General features: G+C 33.4%; 1 protein-coding gene and 1 long non-coding RNA gene across 3 annotated transcripts in view; one reads left to right on the top strand and one right to left on the bottom strand.

Moving 5' to 3' along the window:
- LOC106121684 (uncharacterized) overlaps window positions 1-24,874 on the top strand; it is a 51,741-nt gene continuing 26,867 nt past the window's right edge. The window contains exon 1 of the long non-coding RNA XR_001228068.1: window positions 1-103. This is a non-coding gene — a long non-coding RNA (uncharacterized LOC106121684). The remainder of the gene's footprint in view (window positions 104-24,874) is intronic.
- The window catches only part of Sema2a (Semaphorin 2a), a 303,390-nt gene continuing 300,395 nt past the window's right edge, over window positions 21,880-24,874 (bottom strand). For both annotated transcript variants that reach the window (XM_013317426.1, XM_013317425.1), the window contains 4 exons: window positions 24,436-24,627; window positions 23,150-23,287; window positions 22,941-23,049; window positions 21,880-22,840 (listed from right to left, as the gene is read on the bottom strand). In XM_013317426.1, coding sequence (XP_013172880.1) covers window positions 22,784-22,840; window positions 22,941-23,049; window positions 23,150-23,287; window positions 24,436-24,627 — 496 coding nt within the window. In that variant the 3' untranslated portion in view covers window positions 21,880-22,783. The remainder of the gene's footprint in view (window positions 22,841-22,940; window positions 23,050-23,149; window positions 23,288-24,435; window positions 24,628-24,874) is intronic.

Below are 24,874 nucleotides of genomic sequence, written 5' to 3'. Positions count from 1 at the left end.
TTACGTAAAGTTAAAGTTTAAAGATTATGTATACTGTGTTTTGTATTAAAGTGGAAATTAGTTTTATAAGTACAAGGTTATTAACAAGGATAAGGAGAAAAACGTAAGTACTAAAAATTTTTTTCAAAATTTTATATATACCATTGGACATAAATACATTTATATTGTTACGTATATCATTATGCATGAAAGTCAAATAAGTGTGTTTTACACGTTTTAAATATTTTGCATATAATAATTTCTTTGCATTTTATTTAACGTATTGATACAAAGATTAATCTTATATTCTCATGTGATTTAAATTTCTGATATGTTTTGACATCTAAAAATATTGCATAGAAATTTCGTTCAGTGCAATGGTGTTTAAAATAATTTTCTACGTGACGTATTAAGCGTTCGAAAACAAAATACTTGTGACGTCACTCGTCGCCACGTTAGCCGGTCGCTGGCAATCAGACGACGTCACGGTTGCACGCGGAAGAACATTGCCACCAATTAGAATAGGTACAGCATACAGACGTCATCGTTGTTATATTGCACTAAAATGCTGCTTCGCGAAATGGTTTTATTTTTCACTTTTACGGTTTATTTCACAATCATCATTAAATGCCGTGAGAATGATGTGACTTATTTTAAATAAAATAAGGTTTATTGCGAGAAAAATTGGCCCTATAGAAATAGTTATACGACTGCCAAGAAGAATAGAATAGAAATTCCTCTGCGATTTGAACTTGAAGTCCAAGCAGTTTGGAACATTTGTATTTACGTAAGCAGATTAAGCAATAAGTAGTTTTGTATTATTATGCAAAATTTTTCTCTATATTAAATTGTATTTTAAGTAAAAGAATAAAAAATATTAAGTAATAAAATGTAACATTTTAATGCCTTCGATTTTGTCAAGAGCAAACCTTTCTATCGGATAAATTAGTCATAACATAGCGTTGATTTAATTAGCGCGATAATTGCAGCGGCAGGTTCGCTTAATTCCAAACTAATGCGAGCCGCCCGCTGCTACACTGAACTGCGTCGAGAAAACTTTAACCCACTCATTTCATAGTTAAGATTTCCTTACGTAAATTAAAACGAGAAAATGCAAACACAATTTAAACTGAATAGCTTTTTTAAATTAAACCAAATTGATATGCATCTTGACACTTAAGACTAACTCACTGTAGAATTATAAAATTATTTTTATTAAAATTAGTTCCAATTTAAAATTGGCTTAATGATTTGTTTATTAAAAACTAGCTGAGTACCGCGTTGCCATCTGAGCGCAATTAAAAAAAATGCAATTAGCAGCCTATGTGTTCTTCCAGACTATGTTCTAAATGTCTGCCAAATTTCAGCGAGATCCTTGCAGTCGTTCTGGAGATACCTCGTAATATTCGTCCATCTAAACTTTGCATTTATAATATTAGTAAGATGTATCATTTACAAATGTCTAGAAACTTGTTACGAACCGATGGTACAAAGCTAAGTGAGTAAATCTATCCGATCATTTGCAATGCTCGTTGTAAATATTTCCTTTTTCTTATGTAATTGTAATGTCCTTCTGTTTTAAGTCTTTATAATTATTTTAAGGGTTCCGTACGTCGAAAGGATAAAAATGGAACTCTTATAGGATCACTTTGTTGTCCGTCCGTCTGTCTGTAAAGACCCCTTTTTTAATTGTTATATAATGGTGGAAAGGATTAAGTGTTATTTTATTCATTTATTAAAAAAAAATCAATAATGAAAAACTTATATGTTTAGTCATGTTTCAGGAATCTGTATACTATGTCTTTTTACGTGATAACTTATATGCTGTTGTCAATTATTATGAAAGGCTTTAATACGTGTCGTATAAATAACTTTAGTTATAGTGTAACGCGGCAGTAAACAGAAGGGAACCCGCGCCCAGGTTTATTAAATGTCACTAACAGGCGGCTCGTATTATATAATCTAAGAATATTGGGACCATAATCGCGAATATGTACTGAAATAAACAAAGATATATTATTTTCTATTTATTTATTTTTTATCATATTCTATATAGAGTTTTATGTACATTACTTTGTATAAATGTAGGTAAATAGACCTTAATCATATTTATATTTGGTGTATAACCTTAGTCACAGGGTGTCCTAATATACTTTTCGTTTTACAATATGTCAATTTGGAAATAATCTCCTGGAATTTAATTTTTCGGACGATCCATATACAGGGTGTCCGAGAAAGTTGTATACAACGCTGTCTAACAGATTTCTTTGTTGAAAATGTAACAATTTATACCAACTTACATCTATCTATTCAGATTTTACATTGAATTTTTTGGTGTTAATTTGAAAATACGATTACTAAATTATGCTTATTTATATGATGTTATAAATATATAGAATGCAAAACCACAGGTTTCCATTTGAATGCGTTGTAATGTCTGTAGCGAAGATCCCCGAACAAACAATGCCGCTTCGCTTGGCCGGAGACTACCCGAAACATCGCTTAGTGCGGAATAGTTTTCAATGAATAATGTCAGCGGTGGTCACTGGGAGGCTTACAGCGCTGGAATAGGAGATACATAGAGTCGTACAAAGATAAAATTTAAGATAACAAGAGTTGTTTTCCGTAGTACACTTATTAAACAATCAATATGAATTAAGTAGCTAAGTTTATATGTTTGTAACTATGGTCATAATAAGTCAAAAAAAGTTAAGAAAGAGGTCGTTTTTAAGATGCAATATGTAAAACAAATATCTTCTACTATTTGAGTATCTATGGAGGAAAGCTAACAAAATTAAGACCAAAATGACATTTTTTTTAATTACGACAATTTCGAAAAAGACTTCCGGGAGTGTAAGTAATGGTCTAACAAAAGTATTGTGCGAAAATTCTCAACTCTAGTACATTTTGTATTCTAGGATGGAATCATTTCCTGTACGAGGGCGGTATAAGATTGGTCATGCTTATCTCGCAGTGTAAACATGGGGCAGATGACGCGACGTGCGATGCTGACGCGATAGGGAGCTGTCCGGATGTGACATCACATCGCATGCTGACATCTAATGACTTTCTTGATATGCCCTTAGATGTTTGGATTAATTGATGGAAAATATTTCAAATACAATGTACACAGTTGATGGATTTATTAGACGATATTTGTGTAAATGTAAGAGAAGTAAAAACAAAATACTACTGTCATCAAAAAGTAAAAGACCATAACAAAAATGTACGAAATCATGAACTATAATAACATAGCCCAAGACTCCGTCCGCGCGGAATTATAAATAAAACTTACTAAGTAGCCTATGTGTTATTTCAAACTATGTACCAAATTTCATCAAAATCCGTTGAGCTGTTTCGGTGATACCTTCTAATAAACATCCATTCAGCCATCCATCCGTCCACGTAATTCGGATTTATAAAATAAATAAGATTATATTACGCTTGCAACAACCATAGAGAAGTTATATTTTACAATCCTTTAATCATTTATCGATTGGTCTGAATACAGGGCCGATGTAACAGGCACACGGCACACGGCAGACGGCAGACGGAGGCATCAGCCGGCTTTACCATAGATTACGCATAACTCCATCAATCCCGCTCGTTGCCGCTTGATTGACGCCATGAGTGGGGGGGGGGGCGGGATAATTGACTCGTCAGATTGCGGACAGGTTATTCCGCTGTCACTACGGATTCCGACGCGTCAACATTTCGACGTCTTTGTTTTGCCAATTTTGTTCATAGAAATCTTTATTATATTATAGAATACTAACAAAGAAATCGGATCAAAACATAACAAAAAATTGTACCCTATTATGATCAGTTTAATTTTGGTTAAAGATAATTTAAGATCATACCTTATTTTATTTCTTACTTATATTAGTTTTGTTTGAAGGTATCTCCAAAACGGCTGAACATATTATATCTCGGTGACATTTCGCATACAGATGGAACATAGTTTGGAAGAATACATAGCCTATGTATTCTCCCAAACTATGTTCTTATGCTTTTTTTTTTAATTTCGCGCAGACGGAGTCGCGTGCGACCACTAGTGTAGTACGTACGTACGACACATATTGTGTAGTGCCTCGCAAAGATGGCAGGTCGATACTGTAAAAGCATTTTAATTTGATCTTAAAGGTTGAGTGCTGTTTTAACAATGATACACGTAATACTTCCTTAGCTCTTTATTTCGTGTAATGGGTAAACTCCATTACACGGATACAGAGGGTTTTGAGTAGCAAATTCCTTTATTCTCATAAAGGCCTTTCTAAAACGTATTTCTACGCCGTCTAATTGACACATTGTTATTTGCCCAGAAGGTACTTTAAAATGTTTTTATGTTACTATTTTAAAACTTAAAAACAATTTAATGTATTACGAGGTTTATGTTTATAAACATCGTAAATCAAATTAAAAATAATTTACATTTTAGCTGGCATTTTCTCGCGGCGGCGCCAGGAACAACGCACTAACCAGCCTTAATCCAGGCTTTGGCGCCCCTAGCGTTGCGATCGTTTTACCGACAACGTAATTTAATCATATTTCAATACAAGTATTTTAAGATATAGTAATTTCAAATTCATCGCTTTTATAGATTCATAATTATAAAATGAAATAGTGAACATTATGATGGCTTTCATTAAAGTGGGACCGTCAAGTTTGCCGTTCTCTTCTCTCACAATTCTCTTACGAGTACAAACAATTCTACCCTTGTGGTTCTATGTACTAATTTCTGGTTACATTTATGTATTTAACTGGCGGTGATCTCTTAAGTAAATTAATATAATAATTCAATATTTAACCCTCTGATAGATGACGTAAATGTGTCTCTTGAGACAGGGTTATTGAAGGGGTCGAATTACGAAGTATTAACGAACACCTGTCGAACGTTCGCTATGAAACTTAAGTCTATGTGTACCTATTAACGTATCTATTTACTAATAACTAATAAATTGTATTGGATTACTGTATCAGCTTTCTAAAATGAACCAATAATAAAAAGTAAAAAAAATAGTCTTGTACTAAAATCATAACCATAACCATAACGTAACCATAACGAAACATAATTATCGTAACCATAGATATTTTGTTTTTCCAACATTTGTACTTTGTTTGATATTAAGTTGAAATCCAAAATAATAATTCCCTGTTAAATATAATAGAACAGTACTTGAATTATGCAAAACGATGACAAAAACAAACATTGGTCCAATCTGTCTGCTGGGAAATAAATTTAATTGCGGTTAAGGTCTGTTTAACTGCTTGTTCAGTTGTTTTATGGTTCGGAAACGCAAATTGATTAGGTAGGGGACGAGATCTGTGTTACAGACATTGAAATATTAAGACAACTTGTATAAAAGTCAATTGATCGCCTCATAAATACGTGTTTTATAGAACATTAAAAACTTAAAGGAATTAGGAAATGAATATTATAGCCAATGGTAGTACGTTCCTTTACTATTGTACGAAATCAACAACAACGGCTTTATCAGGGCAAACTTAATTTTGTTATCCTAGCTAAAAAAAATCAAACTGTTATTAATTTGTTCTATTTGCTAATAGGTACTTAAATAATAGTTAATGTAAATGTCGCTGTCTTACTAATATTATAAATGCAAATGTTTAGATGGAGGGATGGATGCATGGATGGATGTTTGTTTGAAGGTATTTCTAGAACGGCTGAACGGATATCGATGAAATTTGGCATACATATAAAACATAGCCTGGAAGAACACTTAGACTTCTAATTCAGTTTTTTTTTAATTCCACGCGGTCGGAATGATGGGCGACAGCTAGAAAGATATAAAAAAGTTCGTTAAAAGTATTAGCTAAGCTTTAAGATACGTATCAAGGCTTTGACAAAATTGATATTAATTAATAGATCTCAAATCCCTCTCAACGAAGTGGTGAACTCTCCTTAATCATGTATTTATCCAACCCTCAAGCATTGACTGACAGAACTATTTATCATCATCCATTAACTGCCCCTTTGTTGAGAACGGCTTGTCTCTTGTCATATAAGAAGGGCTGGCAAATTGACAAGAAGTTTAATAAATACAGAAAAGGCGCTATTTAAAGTCAAGAATCAAGAAATAGGTCGTAGCAAGTTTTTACTAAAATGTTTCCTGGGTTAGACTGACTTTTTAATCTTGAAGTTTACAAAAACAAAACAACTCTATATCTAGTTTTAGAATTAATATTAAATAGGTGTAATCTTACTAATATTAGGGAATGCCAAAGTATAGATGGATGTTTGTTACAAGGTAACTCCAGAACGGCTCAACGAATCTTGATCAGATTTGGGACAGATTTAGAAAATAGTCTGCAAGAACAAATAGGCAACTTCTAAAGTTTTTTTAATTGCACGCGGACGGACTCGAGGTCATTAGTTTTATGTAGTTCGTGAGAAAAAGTGCTTCATTTGAAATATTCGGAATAAACAATATTTAGCGTAAAATGTGCAGTTTTTTATGGTTAAAAAATTTAGACTTTATAACAAGGTATAAGGCCAGTATGTCTAGTTTTAAAATAAAAATTATAAAAAAAAAATAACATCATTGTGATAATATAATAAAGATGTGTATGATGCAGTGCTTTGTTTTGTTGCACAAAAAATCCACAGCGGTCGACCCAGCTTGCATGTAGCTGTAACAAAGGCGCTCTAACATTATTTAATCCAAGGCATTAATGCTACGCCGCAGCCAACTACACTTCATTTTTAAAATGAAAATTAAACGAAAATGATATATTTCTTCTTATTTTTTTTTAGTTAAAATATTAGCAGATTTTTATGAATTTACTAATATGTCTTGTAACATTCCAACTAAGCTTTAGACTTATGCTAGGATATGGTTTACGACAATAGTCGAATGGCGGGATTCGAAGCCCCAACCTCGTTGATCGGATATCCGTACCCTTAACCATTAGGCTATTGGCGCTTCGTTTATTACTTGTACACTATGTTTGTTTTATTATCACACTTTTTTGTAACTTTGTAGTGACAAGACAAGTATTACAATATTTGGTCTAAAATGTTTTCGTACTGAATATTTCTTGAATCATTTCTTATCTTTGACCTTCAAAATTCATAAGTAAATTGTACTTCAGGGAATAGTGTTTTTATAAACTTTGAATCTGTGGAGAAGGGAGGAGTTAGATCACAAAAGTGTAAAACAAATGACTAAAATTTTGGTATAAATGGCGTAATTTATGATCTGAAGTAGTTATAATTTTATAAAAACCTACTTTAAATCATCACTCAAATATACAAATATATTCTGTATATTTTTGGGTACTTAATATATTTTTTAATCTTTAAAAAATAATACAAAAAAGTTTTCGTTTATTGTGCGCGGGAACATCAGCGATGCACTTTACATTTTCCGTTAATCCGTGCGTCCAAACTCCTGTCCTGCCGCACTTAACGCTGAATATAATTCAATATATCTCTTTCCCTTATTAAATTCGTGTTATATTTTACCGACGAAGTCGTTAAAATCTTTGTTTCGACGTATCCAGTAAAAAATTTTTAGTAACAAACATCTAAAGCCAAAAAGTTTAAAAACACTAAAGAATTCATTTCCATTTATTTGACAAAAAAAACACTTAATTGACTTGATTCTACACTATCTAAAACAGACGATTGTATATACCTACATATTTTGTTTGTAAGTAGGTACTTAAGCAATTTATTTTTCGTTGTAGTTGCGCAGTTTCAAAGGATTATTTTCACTGCAACCGCAGAAAGAATACTCATTAAATTTGTAAGAAAGCTAAACGTGCTCCCGTGTAACGTGCACTCAAAGATCACACACCTCTATTGTACAACGCCTTATATTTGGAGAAGGAAATAAAACTTTAAGTGCACTTTTACTGTAAACGGTGTAAGCAGTTACATTTGGAAAAAAATAGACCTGTGCTTTCAGTGGTAAGATTAACTTTTATTTTAGCTCATTGCTTATAAACAGCAGTTTTAAATTCACAAAAATCTGTAAAATATTAATTTATATTTCTTGTCTCATTACTTATTTATAAAGTTATTTTTAATTAAACATTTTGAATCTTACTAATATTATAAAAGCGAACGTTTCGATGTTTGTTGGAAATTATCTCCAGAACGATTAAAGGGATTTCGCTCAAATTTGACATAGATGTAGAACATAGCCTGGTAGAACATTTCGGCTATAAATTTTTTTTAATGCCACCTAGACGGAGTCGCAGGTGACAGCTAGTTACTGTAATAAAGCACTAGTGGCATTCATAGTATATGTTTTTATTTTCTTCATATAATAACATTATTAAGTTATAACGTAGAATTGAGGGGTGCGCTAACACCGTGAAAAATGGAAATCCTTAATCTTTGCCCTCTGGGTCACTGACGTTAGCAAATATTATTAGATTGTCTTGGGATTTTACTAACACTCTCGACAAAAATATCTACGAATATGTTGCAAAGTTGTCAAACATTTTTTACTAATATAAAAAAGTTCATTTTTTGCTTTTTTAACAAGCGCTTTCGTATCGTAATTGTCATTTACATCGGTATGAGATTTTTGGTGTATTTGGTGTCCACTTAAAGTGGACGCTGCGCAAAAATTCGTACTAAGACCATATTTAACAGTGCCAAATTATTAAAGAGAATCTTTTATCTGTTGTCATAAATGCTGTTCGTAATTTAGACCAAAGTCTTTTGTGTCAGTAATGTCTTCCAAATCACAGAATGTCATTGATTAAGACAGCTGGCTTTAGCGCAGGGCTGAGCACAGAGGGCGCTGCGGTGTTGCGGCGACAAGCGACATCATTCAGCCACCGCAACCGTAAACGAACGCTTGTCTGTGCCGAATGCACAATGATTCACACGTGGACAGAACAGTGCAACATCTACTGGTAATGTTTTAACGTACACCAACAGTACTGTTTCGAATGTGCGAAACGAATTAAATAATAGCAGTACTGCAATGTGTATTGCTCTGCCTCACTGTTCTGCCCTCGTGTGAAACAACAAAAGCCGCACTGACCAGCATACACCGCGGCGTAGACATGTTATTTATGTGACAATGGACATGACGCTACGTTTTGTTCGACTTCGATTCTCGACTATTTACAATGTAAACGCAACCAATTCACATTTATTTCAAATATTAACTTTCAATTAATTAGCAATCAACGAAAACGTCTTTATGCGACGAATATAGTTTTATCTAGTGTAATAGTTAAATGTTACCTCTACATCTTTTATAATATAAAGCCTATTTTGTGATAAAAATAACAAAACTTATCCAATCTAGGTTTTCTTGTAACCACCCTTAAGAAATAAAACAGCACTTAAGCAAATGATATAGTTTGACTCAATCATTTTCTACCGAGAACCAAACAGTGGTTTCTTATTTTGAAAACATGACATATATTTTCCTTCAGATAAGAATCGAAACAACGGATTCCGTATGCATACTACTTTACATAATTTAAACATTCTAACAATTTCTGTGCAATATTCTGTGGTAGTAATCCACTGAAAATTATGTTTCGCATGGATATAGTTCTGGGAATTACGAGTCTTTGTACTAGGAATAATATTTGACTATACGCATACATATTTTGACCACAGCTTAAGATAGATTTTAGTTGGAATTGAATTTATAATGTTAATGCAGCATTATAAATTATTCGTATTGTAACATTAGGTTATTTTTCAACTTCTTGACTTGCATTACTTTAATATTTTATAACGCACTAGTTGTCTTGGGACTCCGTCCGCGTGGATTTAAATAAACTTAATTTGTAGCATATGTTTTTTAAAACTATGTTCTACATCTATGCCAAATTTCAGCAAGATCCATACAGCCGTTCAGGAGATACCTTCTATCAAACATTTACACATCCCATACATCGAAACAATTGGATTTGTCATATTAGTATGATTCATTAGGATTAGTTATGAAAGAAAAAAATACGAAAACACATGTCTGTTACTTTTTATAATTTGTAAACTTCAATCTCCGAGATGTAACTTCAAATATTCATATAACTTGTGTACGTGTAATACAAAAATACACAATTTCTTAACATTATCGCGTTTCCGAGACACACGGTGGGGTATAGTCACATGGATTATTCAAATAACGGCTTTCTCTTCCGCCTTACGTCAAATCATAAAGCGGATCTTCATAAATAAACAATGCAGTCATAAGGTACCTTACAACGCCAATCTCATACGAACATGATACAAAGTACGAATATCTCCCCGCAATCTATTGTATACCATTTTATACGCAGTTTTTTTGCGGCAGCCAAGCGTCAAATATTCTGACATTAGACGTCTACATCATACCAAGTTTGCTTGGCATTATTATTATCCTATAGCTCTGTGGTTAAATAAGTTAACTATTGCATAGCGGGTTCTGAATTCAATCTTTACTCAAAGATTAATACTTTTTTATTGCTTTTGTATCGAAAACTTTTCTTACATCCAAATTGTAATTTAATCTTATCTTACTAATATTATAAATGCGAACGTTTGGATGGATGAATGTTTGTTTAAAGGTATCCTTCAGAACAGCTTTATGGACCTTGCTGAAAGGCATGGACGTAGAACAGTCTGGAAAAACACATTGGCGACTAATTATTTTTTTTAATTCTTGCGAAAGGAGTCGGGTAAGGGAAAGGAGGCGAAAGAAGTAGTTAACCTTAAAACTATTTAAAAGGAATCGTTAAATTAATATTTAATGGCAAGAGATCCAAATATTTACTACAACATTTAAAATCAAAATATATCTCAGCATAGCAAATACATATTACGGAATTCGATTGCTTCGTATCAATACATCGAATTCCATAGACAAGGATTGCGCTGTAATTTTAGCTGCAGTTACAGTCGGGCTGTGCCTAACGTTCCAAGCATTGCCGTGGCTAAATTATGGTCAAGATGCAATAGACGCCCTGTTGCCCCTTGTATAACTTGCGGTTTGTGGCTACGTCATTCAAATGTCTAGTAAATCTAAACATTTTACTTTTTAAATTACTAAAATCAAATTTATCCTTGCGGAATGTAATATTGTGGTAAAAACTATTATAATAAAAGTAGTTAATGATGAATTAAAACAAATAGTTACGATTTATTTTGAAAAATGTGCAATTTTTTCTATCATATGACATAATAAAGGACCATATGATTTTATCTTTTAATTATAAAATACTAGTTGCCGCCCGTGACTCAGACCGTACCGAATGATAAAAAAAAAAACTAAATTAATAGCTTATGTATTCTTCCAGACAATGTTCTGCATCTGTGCCTTTCATCAAGTAACAAACATCCTTCATGCATGCATCCATCCATATGTATATTTGTAAGATTAATTTTCTTGAGATGAAAACAGCTTCTAAATGTTTTTGGTTTAAAACAAATATAAACACGAATTATGATTTCGTTTTATAATATGTACATATACAATGAATAATAACTAGGATTTATGTCTGTAACTGGTCATAGTGTTCACATAATGTAATTAATTCACAGACTGAACACATTACAGGGATTGTTTTGTACTAATTACGTTTGTATCATTTGCGTAATATGCCTCCATTGTCATAAATATTGCAAACCTTGATAAAATTAATCATTTAATACACGTACTGCGGAGTTTATTTTAACATGTTAATTAATATTAAGAGTAAATCTAATTGAAGTAATAAATTATACCTATGTTTAAAATATAGTTATAAAAAATTTCAGAAAAAAAGAAAGCCGACTTCATTAAAAACATTCGCAAACAAAAAAAACATTCCGAAATAAAAAAAACATTCTTAAACAAAATGCACTAAAACGTAACAAAATAATGTATGAACAAACCCCCCGAAAGCAATAAATTTTTTTCCGTCTTGAAATATGTCTACACTTTACAATTATTGTTATTTCGGAGTCGGTGACTGTCTGATGTTTTAGACCTATTTACGTTCAAGGCAGAACTAGAACGAAACCGACTCCAGGTTAAATTAAGGTATCTATCTTATTAAAATTATAAATGCGAATATTTAAATGGATGGATGGATGTTTTTTGAAGGTATTGAGATACGGAAGATATAGAACGGCTGAATAGATTGCACTGAAATTTGGCATAGATGTATAATATAGTCTTTAAGAACACACGGGATACTATTTTTTTAAAATCCGCGTGGTCGCGGGTGCGTGCCGGAGGCCTAATTTCTTCTTATAAGGAAAGTATGGGAAAGAGTTTGACAGAGGAGTAGTCGCATATACAGGGGAGATATTCTCTATATGTGCGTCGTGTAGGTAAGGCATATTTAATTGCTGATATCTATGTGTAGCGGTGGCTTCTCTATTTCGGTGAATTCAAAACATAGCTTTATTTAAATCCACGCGGACGGAGTCGCAGGCGACAACTAGTGCATTATAAAATATTGAAGTAATGCAATACATGAAGTTGAAAAATAACCATTTATTAAATTCAGGTAGATTTTCTCGTTTAATTATTAGAATTAGTTTACTTGTATCAAAATAAATGGTGGGCTATCAATTAAAATGCAGGGCGATAACTAATGCGCGAAGCGTTTGTAGGTAGTCGTGGTTGGTGATGTATGGTCGTGGAAAGTCGCTCCGCTGCCGACCCGTCATTAGCCGCGGCGCCGCGATGCGTGACTGTTTACGACCCGTGACTCCGCTCACCCCTTTCTCCCCTAAATACGGACACGTGTACGAATTAATACTGATTTTTCGCAGCAAATCCCATCGGTGCGCATTCAGAAAGCGCATTTCAACTCTGCCCAATGCACAGTTCTAATTTAATCGGAGAACTAAATTGGTAAACACCCTCGGTATTGTTAAGAAATGCGTCGTTAATATTTAACTTTGTTTTGATAGGAACGAAATGATTTAAATGAAATGAAGGCTATGAAAATTTTGAGAAAGATATTCTCATTTACTTACAACACAGACTAATGTTACGGTTTGCCTGTCTTGGATTGGAAAAGCTTGTGTTCCAATGTCCCATGCATAAGTTAAGGAAAGTGCGTAGATATAATATACCTATTCGTATTCGTATTCATCGATACCTATTATTAAGTTCAAGTTTTGGAGAACAATGAAAAAGTATCAACATTTTATGCATATTAATTCAGAATAAGTTACATTTTGGTTCTATTCAAGACACATTTCGAGTTACATGGTTGTTATGTCTGTTCATTTGGTTAATTTACGAGTAGGTGGATGACAGTGTTACCTTTTAACGTATTAGCGTTAAAATATTGTAAATAAACGTACAAGTATGATGTACATTTTCGTGTCATAATTTCTAATATTCGCGGTACGACGAAATTCACTTTGTCTGATATGAATATTGCTGCGGTGTTTCGGCAAGCTCGCATTCTTCATTACAACGAAGAGCATGGCTACACGTTTTAACGCGTTTTATAGCTAACAATACATGTATATATAAAATTTGCATACCTTCATTCGCACTCTTCCTCGACCATTACCTTTTCATTTGGTAAATAATTTAGAATCCCTTCAGGACAGGCCAAATATTAAAAGTGATGTGTCCCCAAGGTTTAATATTAGACTCCCCTCGCATTAAATTCGTCGCCGCGCAAAATTCCCAAATGCATACGACGGATATTTTTTGCACATGTTCATATTTTTACTTTTGTATTCGAATTGGACACAGAATGTCACTCTTGTTTGCTATAATTCAGATTTTATTCGCAGAATTTCAAATTCCCAAATGGCGGCGACGTTTCTATCCCGTTTGTATAGATCATTCCAATTGCTCATGGGAGATCGATGACGTTTAAATTTTATACATTTATAATAATTTATAGGAATAAAGGAACTTTTGTACAAACTCAAAGTTAGTATATCTCTCCATAATTAACATGTGTAATAATTTCAATTTTGCCCAGTCGTCGGTTTTCCCATCGTCATTTGCAAACCAAATGCACGCCGTGGCACACACATGTCCACCACTTACTTATTACATATCTCTTTTGTTGAAAATCTGATGTAAATCTTTGACTTTAAAGTATGTACCTTAAGACATTAATGATAGTGTTAGCACCGTTTCTGCTGCGCCCTAACAGATGGCGTTGTAGCGACGCATCGTTTGATTTACTTGCGATGTTTAGATACAATGTATGGCTACTGATATATCGGGGATCGTGAATGTTTGGGTGTTTATTGTTTGGTAGTTGTCCTGCGTTCTTTAGTTGTCATTGAGGTCGTTTGCGTTTTATAGTTTTCTTTCATGTCGTTGTGCGTTGGTTGATTCGTCCTTAATTTCGGACAAAGTTGCGGAGGAGACAAACAGGTAGAATATCTTCGTTTTCTTCTATTATTTGGTACTAGATGTCGCCCGCGACTCTGTCCGCACGGTATTAAAATAAAACTGAATTAGTAGTCTATGTGTTTATCTAGACTATGTTCTCCATCCATGACAAAATTAATCGAGATCCGTTAAGCTGTTCTGGAGACGCTTTCTAATAAACATCCATACATCCATTCAAACATACGCATAATTTTACTAGCTGTCGCCAACGACTCCTACCGCGCGCCATTTAAAAAAAAAAAATTAGTAGCCTATATGGTCTTCCAGGCTATATTCTATACGTATGCCAAATTTCATTGAGATCCATCGAGCCGTTCTTGAAAACATCCATTCATCCAAACATATATATAATATTATATATTACAAGTAAATAAATAAAGTAAAATATAACAAAAGCCCGCGTACCTTAAACAGGTGCAATACGCAACGCATCTATTCTTTGGGGAGAAAGTTATGCAGGGTGTTGCCATTTCAAATTTATATTACAGTTGTACGCTAAGCATACGCGGAAAGTTGAACAATAGAGCTCATTGTATATGCGTCAAATTCACAGAACAAAACTAATCTACAGCGCAGGCCAATAAAAATGTCCCATCTCCCGCCGCCGCGTTAAAAATAAATGAACACAAGGTGTAATCTCAGCCATTCTTATTATACATTTTTGCAACTTAAATATTTTACATTTTTCAACACTTAACTTCCCATCTCGCCATCCCAAGAGACCAACGACCCTCTATTTACATACAATAGGTGCGCATAAGACATCAAAATATAGTTAATTCTCTTTCTATATAAGAATAGATTCATTTGTTTATGCTAGTTGAGTTGTTTATTGTCTTAATAAAATTTAGAACCCAATTGAAAACGTTGACGAAATTCATCTCGAATGAAATACAATAAATTTCTCTAATAATAAACGTTGATTTATCAAAATTAAATCTCTTTGTAAGCGGAGTAATCAAATTTATCAGTCATACGAATCTTCAATTCATTGCAAAGGGTCTTAAAACGCCAGTCTGTTTTGTATTAATAAATTTAATGGAGATTTTTAATTTAATTTTGACAGACTCTATGTTTTATATTGATGTTTTTATGTTAAAAAGTGTAACGAGAGGAACAAAGTGTTGTCTTCAAGCGTTTACCTGTTCCTTTCGTATTCAAAGACGTGTAGTCGCTCGGGCGCCCCAACAAAGCGCGGAAAACGGACAAATATGTTCCGACATCCCCTGTCTTGGGATAAGAGAGGCATTGTTTGTTTTTCCTATTTTTCCTGAGCCCCATAAAACGTTTGCATTTTACATTTTTGGCGGTCATAAATAAAATCGGTCGTGTAAAATTGCATTTTAAGCGTTTCCAAATGTATACCTACAGTTACCTATGAAAGGGACGGCTTCTGGGCTTTTTATTGTGGAAGGAAATTAAAGTTCTCGAATAATGTTTGGGTCTGGACGAGATTATATTGCCGGGATACGGAAAGTTTGAAATTTATGGCGCTTCGTTATACGTTTTTATACGTAAATACTACCGAAACCGCGGGCGCTGTATGTTTTTGGTTGGTATTAAATTTAGTCGAGTTATAATTCGGCTATCCGCGAATGCAGTGATAATAAATTACGTAAATTAATTAGTATGTCGAGTGTCCGGCGCGGGGCGCAGGGTGCGGCCGCGGCGGAGACATGACCGAACTTGTAGCGGGGGTTCAAGTGAAATTAAATTACGAGATGACAAAATGAGTTACGCCCTTTCCTGTAGATTAACAAACAAAAACTGATGGCTGGAGGGTTATGGCTGTTAATGTTGTTAGCGGCAAATGACTCTATTCTTCGCGGACGCGTCGCCCGCGCGTTCACAATGCTACAATTTGAGCTACGCCATTGTTCTTGTTCGTTCGGATCGCGATTTAGTTTCGAGCTTTTATCGGCATCCATTTGAGCGGGAGTGGATGCGGCTTCTATATTGTTACCAACGTTATCACTTCATAGATTTTGATTTTAAAGTTTAAATATTCCTGTACGCTTGTCAAGCGTTGTTTTTCAAGTAGTATTATACATATTTATGCGTCCAAGACAATAAACAGTGTGCGAAGCTTATCAGCATAGTAGCTATTAATGATATTACGAGTTAGTTGACTAGCTGTCGGCCGAGACAACGTCCGCGCGGAATTTAAAAAAATCTTAATTAGTAGCCTATGTGTTCTTTCAGACTATGTTCTACATGTATGCTATATTTCTTCGAGAATTCATCCATCCATTAAAACATTTGCATTAATAATATTAGTAATGTCTAAACTTCGTTTTTTTAAGTGCAATTTGTAAAATTTTCCACTGGGATATGACTCTTTTAGTACTTTAACTTTAAAATATCATTTACTGTTTAAAAATAAATAAAACGAAACCATTAAAGTATTAAAATAAATGTACAATTTAAAACATTTCTGTTGCAATGAAAATAAAATGTTCACGCGTTTCGTGACCTCAGTCTGACCGCAACGTAACGTTCGGTTCGTACGCATTTTCCACGGTGCGCGATCGTGATCCAATTAATATTAAAAATCAGCCCAGCAGTCTGGAGTACGAAGGGTTTTATTGTTATGTAAATTTGTGCAAACTTCGTTGCCAGACGTGGGCATGACTAATTGTTAATTCGGGTAATGCGCTTACGAGAGTGGGACACCGCAGCCCATCCCGCGCCGATCTATGTAATAAAGGATTACTCGGCTGACCTCTCGTTGCAATCCCGCTTCCCGTTTACTTTCTAGTGATGGGAACTAAGCACACATGACGTAATCTCTTTAACCTTTTTCCCTGCCTTTTTAATGTTTAATCCTAATAAGATTTGTTCAGGGTGCTTTTAATTGAATTTTTATTTAAAATTATCGATAAATAAACCGTTGAAATCGAATAAATAGTTTAGTTTTCCTAGTTTTAAATTTGATATTCAAATAATTATCGCCATTCTCGCTGAGATATTGGTCACTACATATGTTATATCTTACTAATATTATAAATGCGAATGTTTAGATGGATGGAAAGATATTTGTTAGAAGGTATCTTCAAAACGGCTCTACGGATATCGATGAAATTTGTCATGGATGTAAAGCATATTCTGGAAGAACACATACTCGTAGGCTACTAAATAAGATTTTTTAAAATAATACGCGGACAGAGTTGCGGGTGAGAGCTAGTTTACATATAAGCAATAAAAGTTTAATACACCACTATCAAGTTTACTACTTCGTTACCCTGTGCCCGAGGTTTCGGCGTGTAATTATTTAATGGAGACGAAGTCCGTTGGCGGAGTCGCGCGCCGCCGTGAAATGAGATATTACACGGCCCACCGCCACATTCTGTACACCCGCCATTTGATGTGGTGCTCCCATTTCTTCCCTTTTATTAATAGATTTAATAAATAAAAAAAAAATTGAAAGGCACAAACGTCAAAGTTAGTATACGAATTTAGTCTTGACGGTGTGTATCCATATTTCGCGACGTTGTCACTCGCCTAAGATATAGGATGTAGTGGACGACCTAATTCTATGATTAAAAAAAAAGGCCTAAACAAACTAAGCGAATAAAAGGACTGTATTAAATAATGTCGATAGTGAGCTTTAATTCTATAATACTCTATTACTATTTTGTGTTCGTTTCATATTTTACATGTGCAAGTTTCCAAACTGAATTGCGATGCTAGGAGCGTGTAATCCATGTTGTTTCATATATTAATGTTGCATCTTGTGCGGATGAGCATTGTTAAACAAAACACGTTCTAGTTAGTTGCAGTTTAGTGCGAGGTATTTGACAAATCTGCAAAGTTTTCGACTAATCTGAGCCTTGCGAGAGACGAACAACTTGCAACTAGTAAAGCGCTAGTTTCTAACAATACGATAGTAATTGCTTAATTAGTATGTATCAATCTAATAGTATACGAACTAATTTGATATGTACATGTAAAACAAATATTTCTTTTTATTTATATCTTTCGGCCATAGCATTAAGTAAGAGTACATATTTAAATTAATAAAACAAGGTAATAGTATAAATTAAACGTGTTTAAGAACTTAGTTGTCTTTCTCATTAATTATGACATTAAAAGAAATATTTTTGCTATGTATAAAATTATAGATATAAAACATTAGCAATTTTTGACGCTAAAATGTCATAATGTTTTTGTACTTCGTACTTACGCTTAACTACATTGTGTATAAAATATATAACCCGCAATTTCATCACAAAAGCAATTTGTGTAGCAACATGTAGTGTGATATTAGCAATTCATACGAAACACCAAACAATAGTAATCAGACGTTTCGTTACTAAGGAAAAATCACAATTTGCCAACAGGCGAGGCGGTGCCAAGCACAGATTTCGTCGGCAATGTATCGTGAAATTAGTTTAGTGGCACTATATAATTACGCGCCCTCACTTTTTATAGTCCTCTCCCCTGGCCGGTCTCCCCTCGTCGGGGCAACACCCTCTAGCTCTGTTATGACGAAAATGTCAACTCGGTATGCGACTTGATAGATTGTAACTATTTTAAAACATCTCTTTTAGCAGTTTTTTGTGTCATTTTTTATTATAATGTTATGAGACTCGTGAGAAGTTTATTTTCTAGAGTTATTTAAAAATATTGTGCTTTTGGAAAATAAAAAAAATACTTTTTTGATACATAGACTTATCTGTTGGTTTTTGGTGAGACTTTGAAATGTATGATGAATTCAATTGAACACAAGTAGCGACGATCTGGAGATAAAGTATTAAGGTGTATAAAATAACATTTGTTGCTCGAATAAGTGCTTTATGGTTCAGTAATTGAGCATGTTTTCCTTTAATGGAATGTTTAAACCATCTTTCCAACAATCTATCGTGTAATAAATGTTATCATCATCAGCTCACCATACGTCCCCATCGAGAAGCTCGGAGCCTACTTTAAGTAAAGGGCCATAGTCAACCACGCTGGCCCAGTGCGGGTTGGTTACTTCACACATATCTTTGAATTTCTTTTCAGATATGTGCAGGTTGCATTACGATGTTTTCCTTCACCGTAAGAACTTCGGATAAATGTACATATGTAAATCGGAAATAGAAAACACAATGGTAAATGGCGGGATTCGAACCCTGCAGATTGCAAGTCAAGTGGTTGACCCTTGAGCCACCGACGCTGTATATTTACTTAAATTCATTGATACTGACATGTTTTCGAGATCACTTAAATCGTGTAAGTCTTGTTGTTTATGAAGAAGGATATTTAAATAAAAACTTCGGTATATGCAAGATACATTTCATAGATTTATTATAAAACCTTAACACTACAAATGTTTAACTTATATATTATAGTAACATATGGAATTTACAGAGCTATTCGATTAGTACAGACGATAAGTAAATTAGCTATAATTATTGCGCAAGATTATCCCCGAAGACGGGTAATCGTAAGTTTTATAACTACAATACTTAAGTACCGAATCTTAAGTTACATAATAAATGACAAAGCTCAGATATTCCTTACCAATTTTTTTTTTATATCTATTTCGAGTTTCATGTATGTACATCATGATATGAAATCTGTATTTTTTTATATAAAATTGTCAAGCAAAATTAAGAATCTGCAAGCACCTATATATTGCGGACTTTTGCCATGAATTGGTTTTTTTCTTATTTTTATTTTCTTGATAAATATTTAATTTACGAGGTCTGAATCAACGCAATACTGATTGCATTTTAATATATTGATTTCTAATTTGTGACGGATTTCGCAACGAACGCATATCTATATTAATGAAATATAAATTAAATTTAACAATAAGTAATTTAGTAACATTATACTACAAATTAAACTTTATATAAATAAAACAATGTTACTCATTAAAAAAGCTAAAAAAAGAACAATTGATTAAAAATTCACTATTTTTCACAATAAATCTATAGAAAAAATATTTCGTATAATAATGATTTCTCGAAAATGCAATTCGTTTATTATTAATCGTTATAAATATAAATGTTATAGTAATAAATACAAGCTCTTAAATAGTACATTAACTTATGATATGGAATCGAGCAAAATTTCGAATAGGTACTAAGTGAGGATGACATGTTATCGGTACTTAAAATCTAGAACATTAAGATCAAATCTTTGTACAAAAATATGCAGAAATATTTACTAGAACACTGTCTACAATTACTAATAATAATAACATTAAATTTTATTACAATAATTAACAGAGTATCATTGTTTGTGAGGACAGGTATTTAAAAGTTACACGAAATTTTATAGACATGTTTTTATTACAAGAAAAAAGTACCATCCACGCTGTCCTTACATACATTGTGACTCAGTGAGCAAGCTTTGCTGAGAGTAAATAATTATTGCTGATAAATTGATTATACATAAGCTATAGTGATTAAGGGTTTTACAATAAATAGGTTTTCTTGATTTTTAATATTAAAATTAATATATTTGAAAAATTTGGCGCTATAAGGATAAAGGATATGTTAGTTGTCTCTGATTCGTAGGTACTGGATTCTCTCTGAGATCATGGTAAATGTTTAAAATATTACACTATATACATAAACAAAGCTTCTAAGTTATTCATCATCAGCTCACTGTACGTCCCCACCGAGGGGCTCGGAGCCTACCCTATGTTAAGGGTGATTAGGTCATAGTCAACCACGCTGGCCAAGTGTGGGTTGGTTGACTTCACATATATCTTTGAATTTCTTCTCAGATATGTGCAGGTTGCATCACGATGTTTTCCTTCACCGTAAGAACGTCGGATAAATGTACATATGTAAATCAGAAATCGAAAAACACATTGGTACATGGCGGGATTCGAACCCAGGACCTGCAGATTGCAAGTCAGGTGCTTGACCCCTGAGCCACCGACGCTCTTTACACATTGGTACATGGCGGAATCAGGATTTTTGGCAATAAGTTATTGCTTATTGCCAAAAATCCTGATCAAGTTAATTTTGATAAACTGATATAAAAACGGCTAAACACCCACTTGCATTCGTCTGGTGGCGGTAACCAATACGACGTTAGCCGTTTTTATATCAGTTTATTATAATGTTCCACGAAAGTTTGAATAACTTAATTTTGATTGTGGTTATTATTATTTATTTATTAATTTCATTTATTTTTTTTTATTTAATGCATTCTATCAATGTTTTATATGTGGTTTAGAAAAAAACATATGACTTTATGATATTCCCTATATTCTTAATGCGTAGTTTTTACTTAAAAACTTTGTTTATATATTCATTAGTGTATATAAATTATTAAAATAGTTTTAAAGTACTCTTTTTACATCTTATTCAACTAATAGAAGCTATATTCAAAAGCAATAATGAAGCGATGGAAATATAAACTGCTTAGTTTATTTGCGTCAACTAATAATAACTACAAGGCAAGTTATAATGCAGGAAAGTGTGTGAAAATTTATGAATAAATGTTAAATTGATTTGTTTCACAGAAAATTAGACAGTTTTAAAAATATCCGGCGCAATCGCAATTGTATTTATAACAATAATTTAGTGTTTATTTTTTTTTGTTTTATCATTTCACATCGACTTAAAAATTAACATATCTAACCAAATTTGTTTATATATCACAGGCTTAACTTATATTCATTATAATTAAGGACGTGCATCCTATAAGTACTTACTTTAATAGGTAGATCGAAATCAGGGTTAACTATTTACACATATAGGGGAAAATAATGAGGCATACCCTCCCACAACCCTCGGAGATTTAGAATGGCGGCCACGCAGTGACGTCACAAGCGACACGTCACGCTTACGTATCTTATTCTCTCAGTACACAGGTACTCTGAGCTTTTAAAATGATCTGATATCAAATTTATAATATCCCTATTCATATAACATAGGACCATAACACACTACTGTATTGCATTACCTTTCCTATCACTAGAGATTTTATTCAAACAGAAATCTAGGAAGTTAACAATTCATTCATTATATAAAACTTACGAAATGTTGATTATCTGTTTTATAAAAATGGAAATATGTCTCTGCTTTTTGTTGTAAATAAAGCACTTATTATAGAATTTACAACACTTATTACGTCAGTAATTCACCAGTTACCTAAATCTCTACCTTATCCAAAGAACAAAGTTTAAACTGACCACTATAATCCATCTACTATAAGACGCTCAATTACAATTTCAATTGTCCATTTTTTCAACAAATCACCTTCTCATGAAGTCGATGCACATTTGGTTAGTTTATAAAGTCACTGAATGTAATATATTTTGAGTTTTAGCACTATTTAGCTTGAATAAAATCTTTGAATTGGTTAAATCACTTTATATTGGAGCGGATTGTTGACGGATTTTCTCACGAGAATATATTGAAGTATTTGAGGCCGGCGGATAGATAGGGAACAGGGATCGCTCCTGCATAGTAATTAACCGACTGGAACATGAGATAGGCGATGTTCAGGAGCTATCACACTATTTCGTTTGGATGCGTATTCTGATTCGAGTCATTCTGACGAGCGCATTGCTGAAACAAAAGAAATATGTTATTGACTTTGTTAATAATACACAATTATACAGTTTTAACAATATTCCTACAACTTTATAGTTTTGAATTAATAATTTACCTCTTGTTTTCTTTCCCATGTCTTCATAGCGGTTTTGTATTTTTCGAATTCATGACACCAATTCGAATAAATCTTTTGATATTCATTGCTCTTTTCTGGAGGTGAACATCTGAAAGAAATACGTAGGTTTAAAACGATGTAAGTAATGGAGTCGAATTAAATATTACAAATAAGTTGTTTTAGTTATTTTGTAATATAATTTTATTTACCGATGAGTGTCAACGGTGATGTTGTAGGAGCAGAGCAGAGATCCTCCGAGCCAACAGTCGTATCTACCTGCATCTCCCTCGTTCACAGATATGATAAGCAAGCCGTGCTCTGAAGTCTCTATGTATTTCTCTGGTTTGCTGTAATAAATAACAGGACATTACATTTTGTTGGTTAATTAGCCACATGTTCTTAAAAAAATGTTTTTATTTACGTAGTGATGCATACTTCGAAGGGATAAGACGATATAATCCGTCAGTTAGAAAGTTTGGGAAATTAATACATCTTTTGCACTATATTTCGTTTGATGTTACAGGTGTGTGAGCGTAAAACAACTGTTGTAATTGAAAAAAAAAAACACTTTCATGTATTTTCAAAAGAAGTACTGACAGTTTTAACTAATTTCACCCCTTTAAACAGAAAAACAGAGGACAGGCGTATGAAACTCGACAAACAAAGCCTTGAGTTCGCGTTGCCCCTTGCATTTTAATTATACAAGAGGAAGTGCGATAACAGTGGATTCGAAACACACTAATTAACTTCGTTGCACGCGTGTTCTTTTACCTTAAACGTTTTCCGAAATTTCTTTTTTGAAGCGCATTCGTTTTCTATTCGGCGTTTCGTTTCTCCGCTGGTAATAATATGGACTCATTCAATGTTTTGGAGGAAATTTAATGCTTTAAAAAGTTTCGTATAGGTGAGGGTTGAACTTCGAGCTTCATTATGGCCGGGTGGTTTTATGACACACGTGTAGAAATTATTTGGGCGTAATGTAGATTCGAAAGTACACACGAAATTTTTCGTGTTGATATTTAAATCGCTTTTGGTAAGCGCGTCAAGTCTGAAGTTTTTTTTGAAGCTTTTCATTATTCCACGTCAGGGATTAGTTTTACGAAATAAAACATACAAAACGACAAGTTTCAACACTCTTTTTTGAGATTAAATAGTAGTTAGTGTAAGTGCTTAAGTTGGTTAGGTAAACGAAAGCTTAAATACTTTAATTGCATAGCCGAGTAATTTTTCTTTTTGTTCTAACTATATTTTAAATATGAATGTAGAGTTAAGATAGAATTAAGCATATTGATATTTTTCAGCAAAAACTTAACGTAACATTAATTTTATCAAATAGGCAAATTATATACTAACATTCTCTACCACACTACTAAGCTATAAAGTTTTAATTATATCGAAAGAATAAAATCTCTGGTATAAAGAGATATATTTCACTGTGGAGCGGTGACATAAAATTTGATATGTAAAAGTATGAATGACAATTTTAGTTACTCACTTAAATGTAATAGGATGGCGTCCCTTGTCCTTAGAGTAGTGGTACCAAGTGATAGCGCGCGGCTGCAGGACCTCCGGCATCTTGACGAAGCTGCCGAGGTGCAGGCTCTGGCCCCACGTCGCTGATACGCTCTTACGGGATATCGAAGAGTCGCAAATGTCCGCCGTTTCGTTAGCAACGTCTTGTATCAATCTAGAGATAGGAGTGGAGTTAATATTATAAGAGAGAAGAAGAGAACATATTGTTACACGATATGTGCGTGGTGGGATAACGATAAATAGATTACTCGTTTGTACAAATGGTAAATTGTATCTTGATTAGCTTTAACTTATCTAGCTTGTTGTGTTTGAATGGAAGAATGAAAGATGACAAGACACTAATGAATACAAATAGCAAAGAAATGTCACCTTAACATGGAGAATTAAAGAGACGCATTACA

This window comes from Papilio xuthus, unplaced genomic scaffold (genome assembly GCF_000836235.2).
Source record: "Papilio xuthus unplaced genomic scaffold, Pxut_1.1 DF826938.1, whole genome shotgun sequence".
NCBI lineage: Eukaryota > Metazoa > Arthropoda > Insecta > Lepidoptera > Papilionidae > Papilio > Papilio xuthus.
This window is presented reverse-complemented; position numbering and strand designations above follow the sequence as displayed.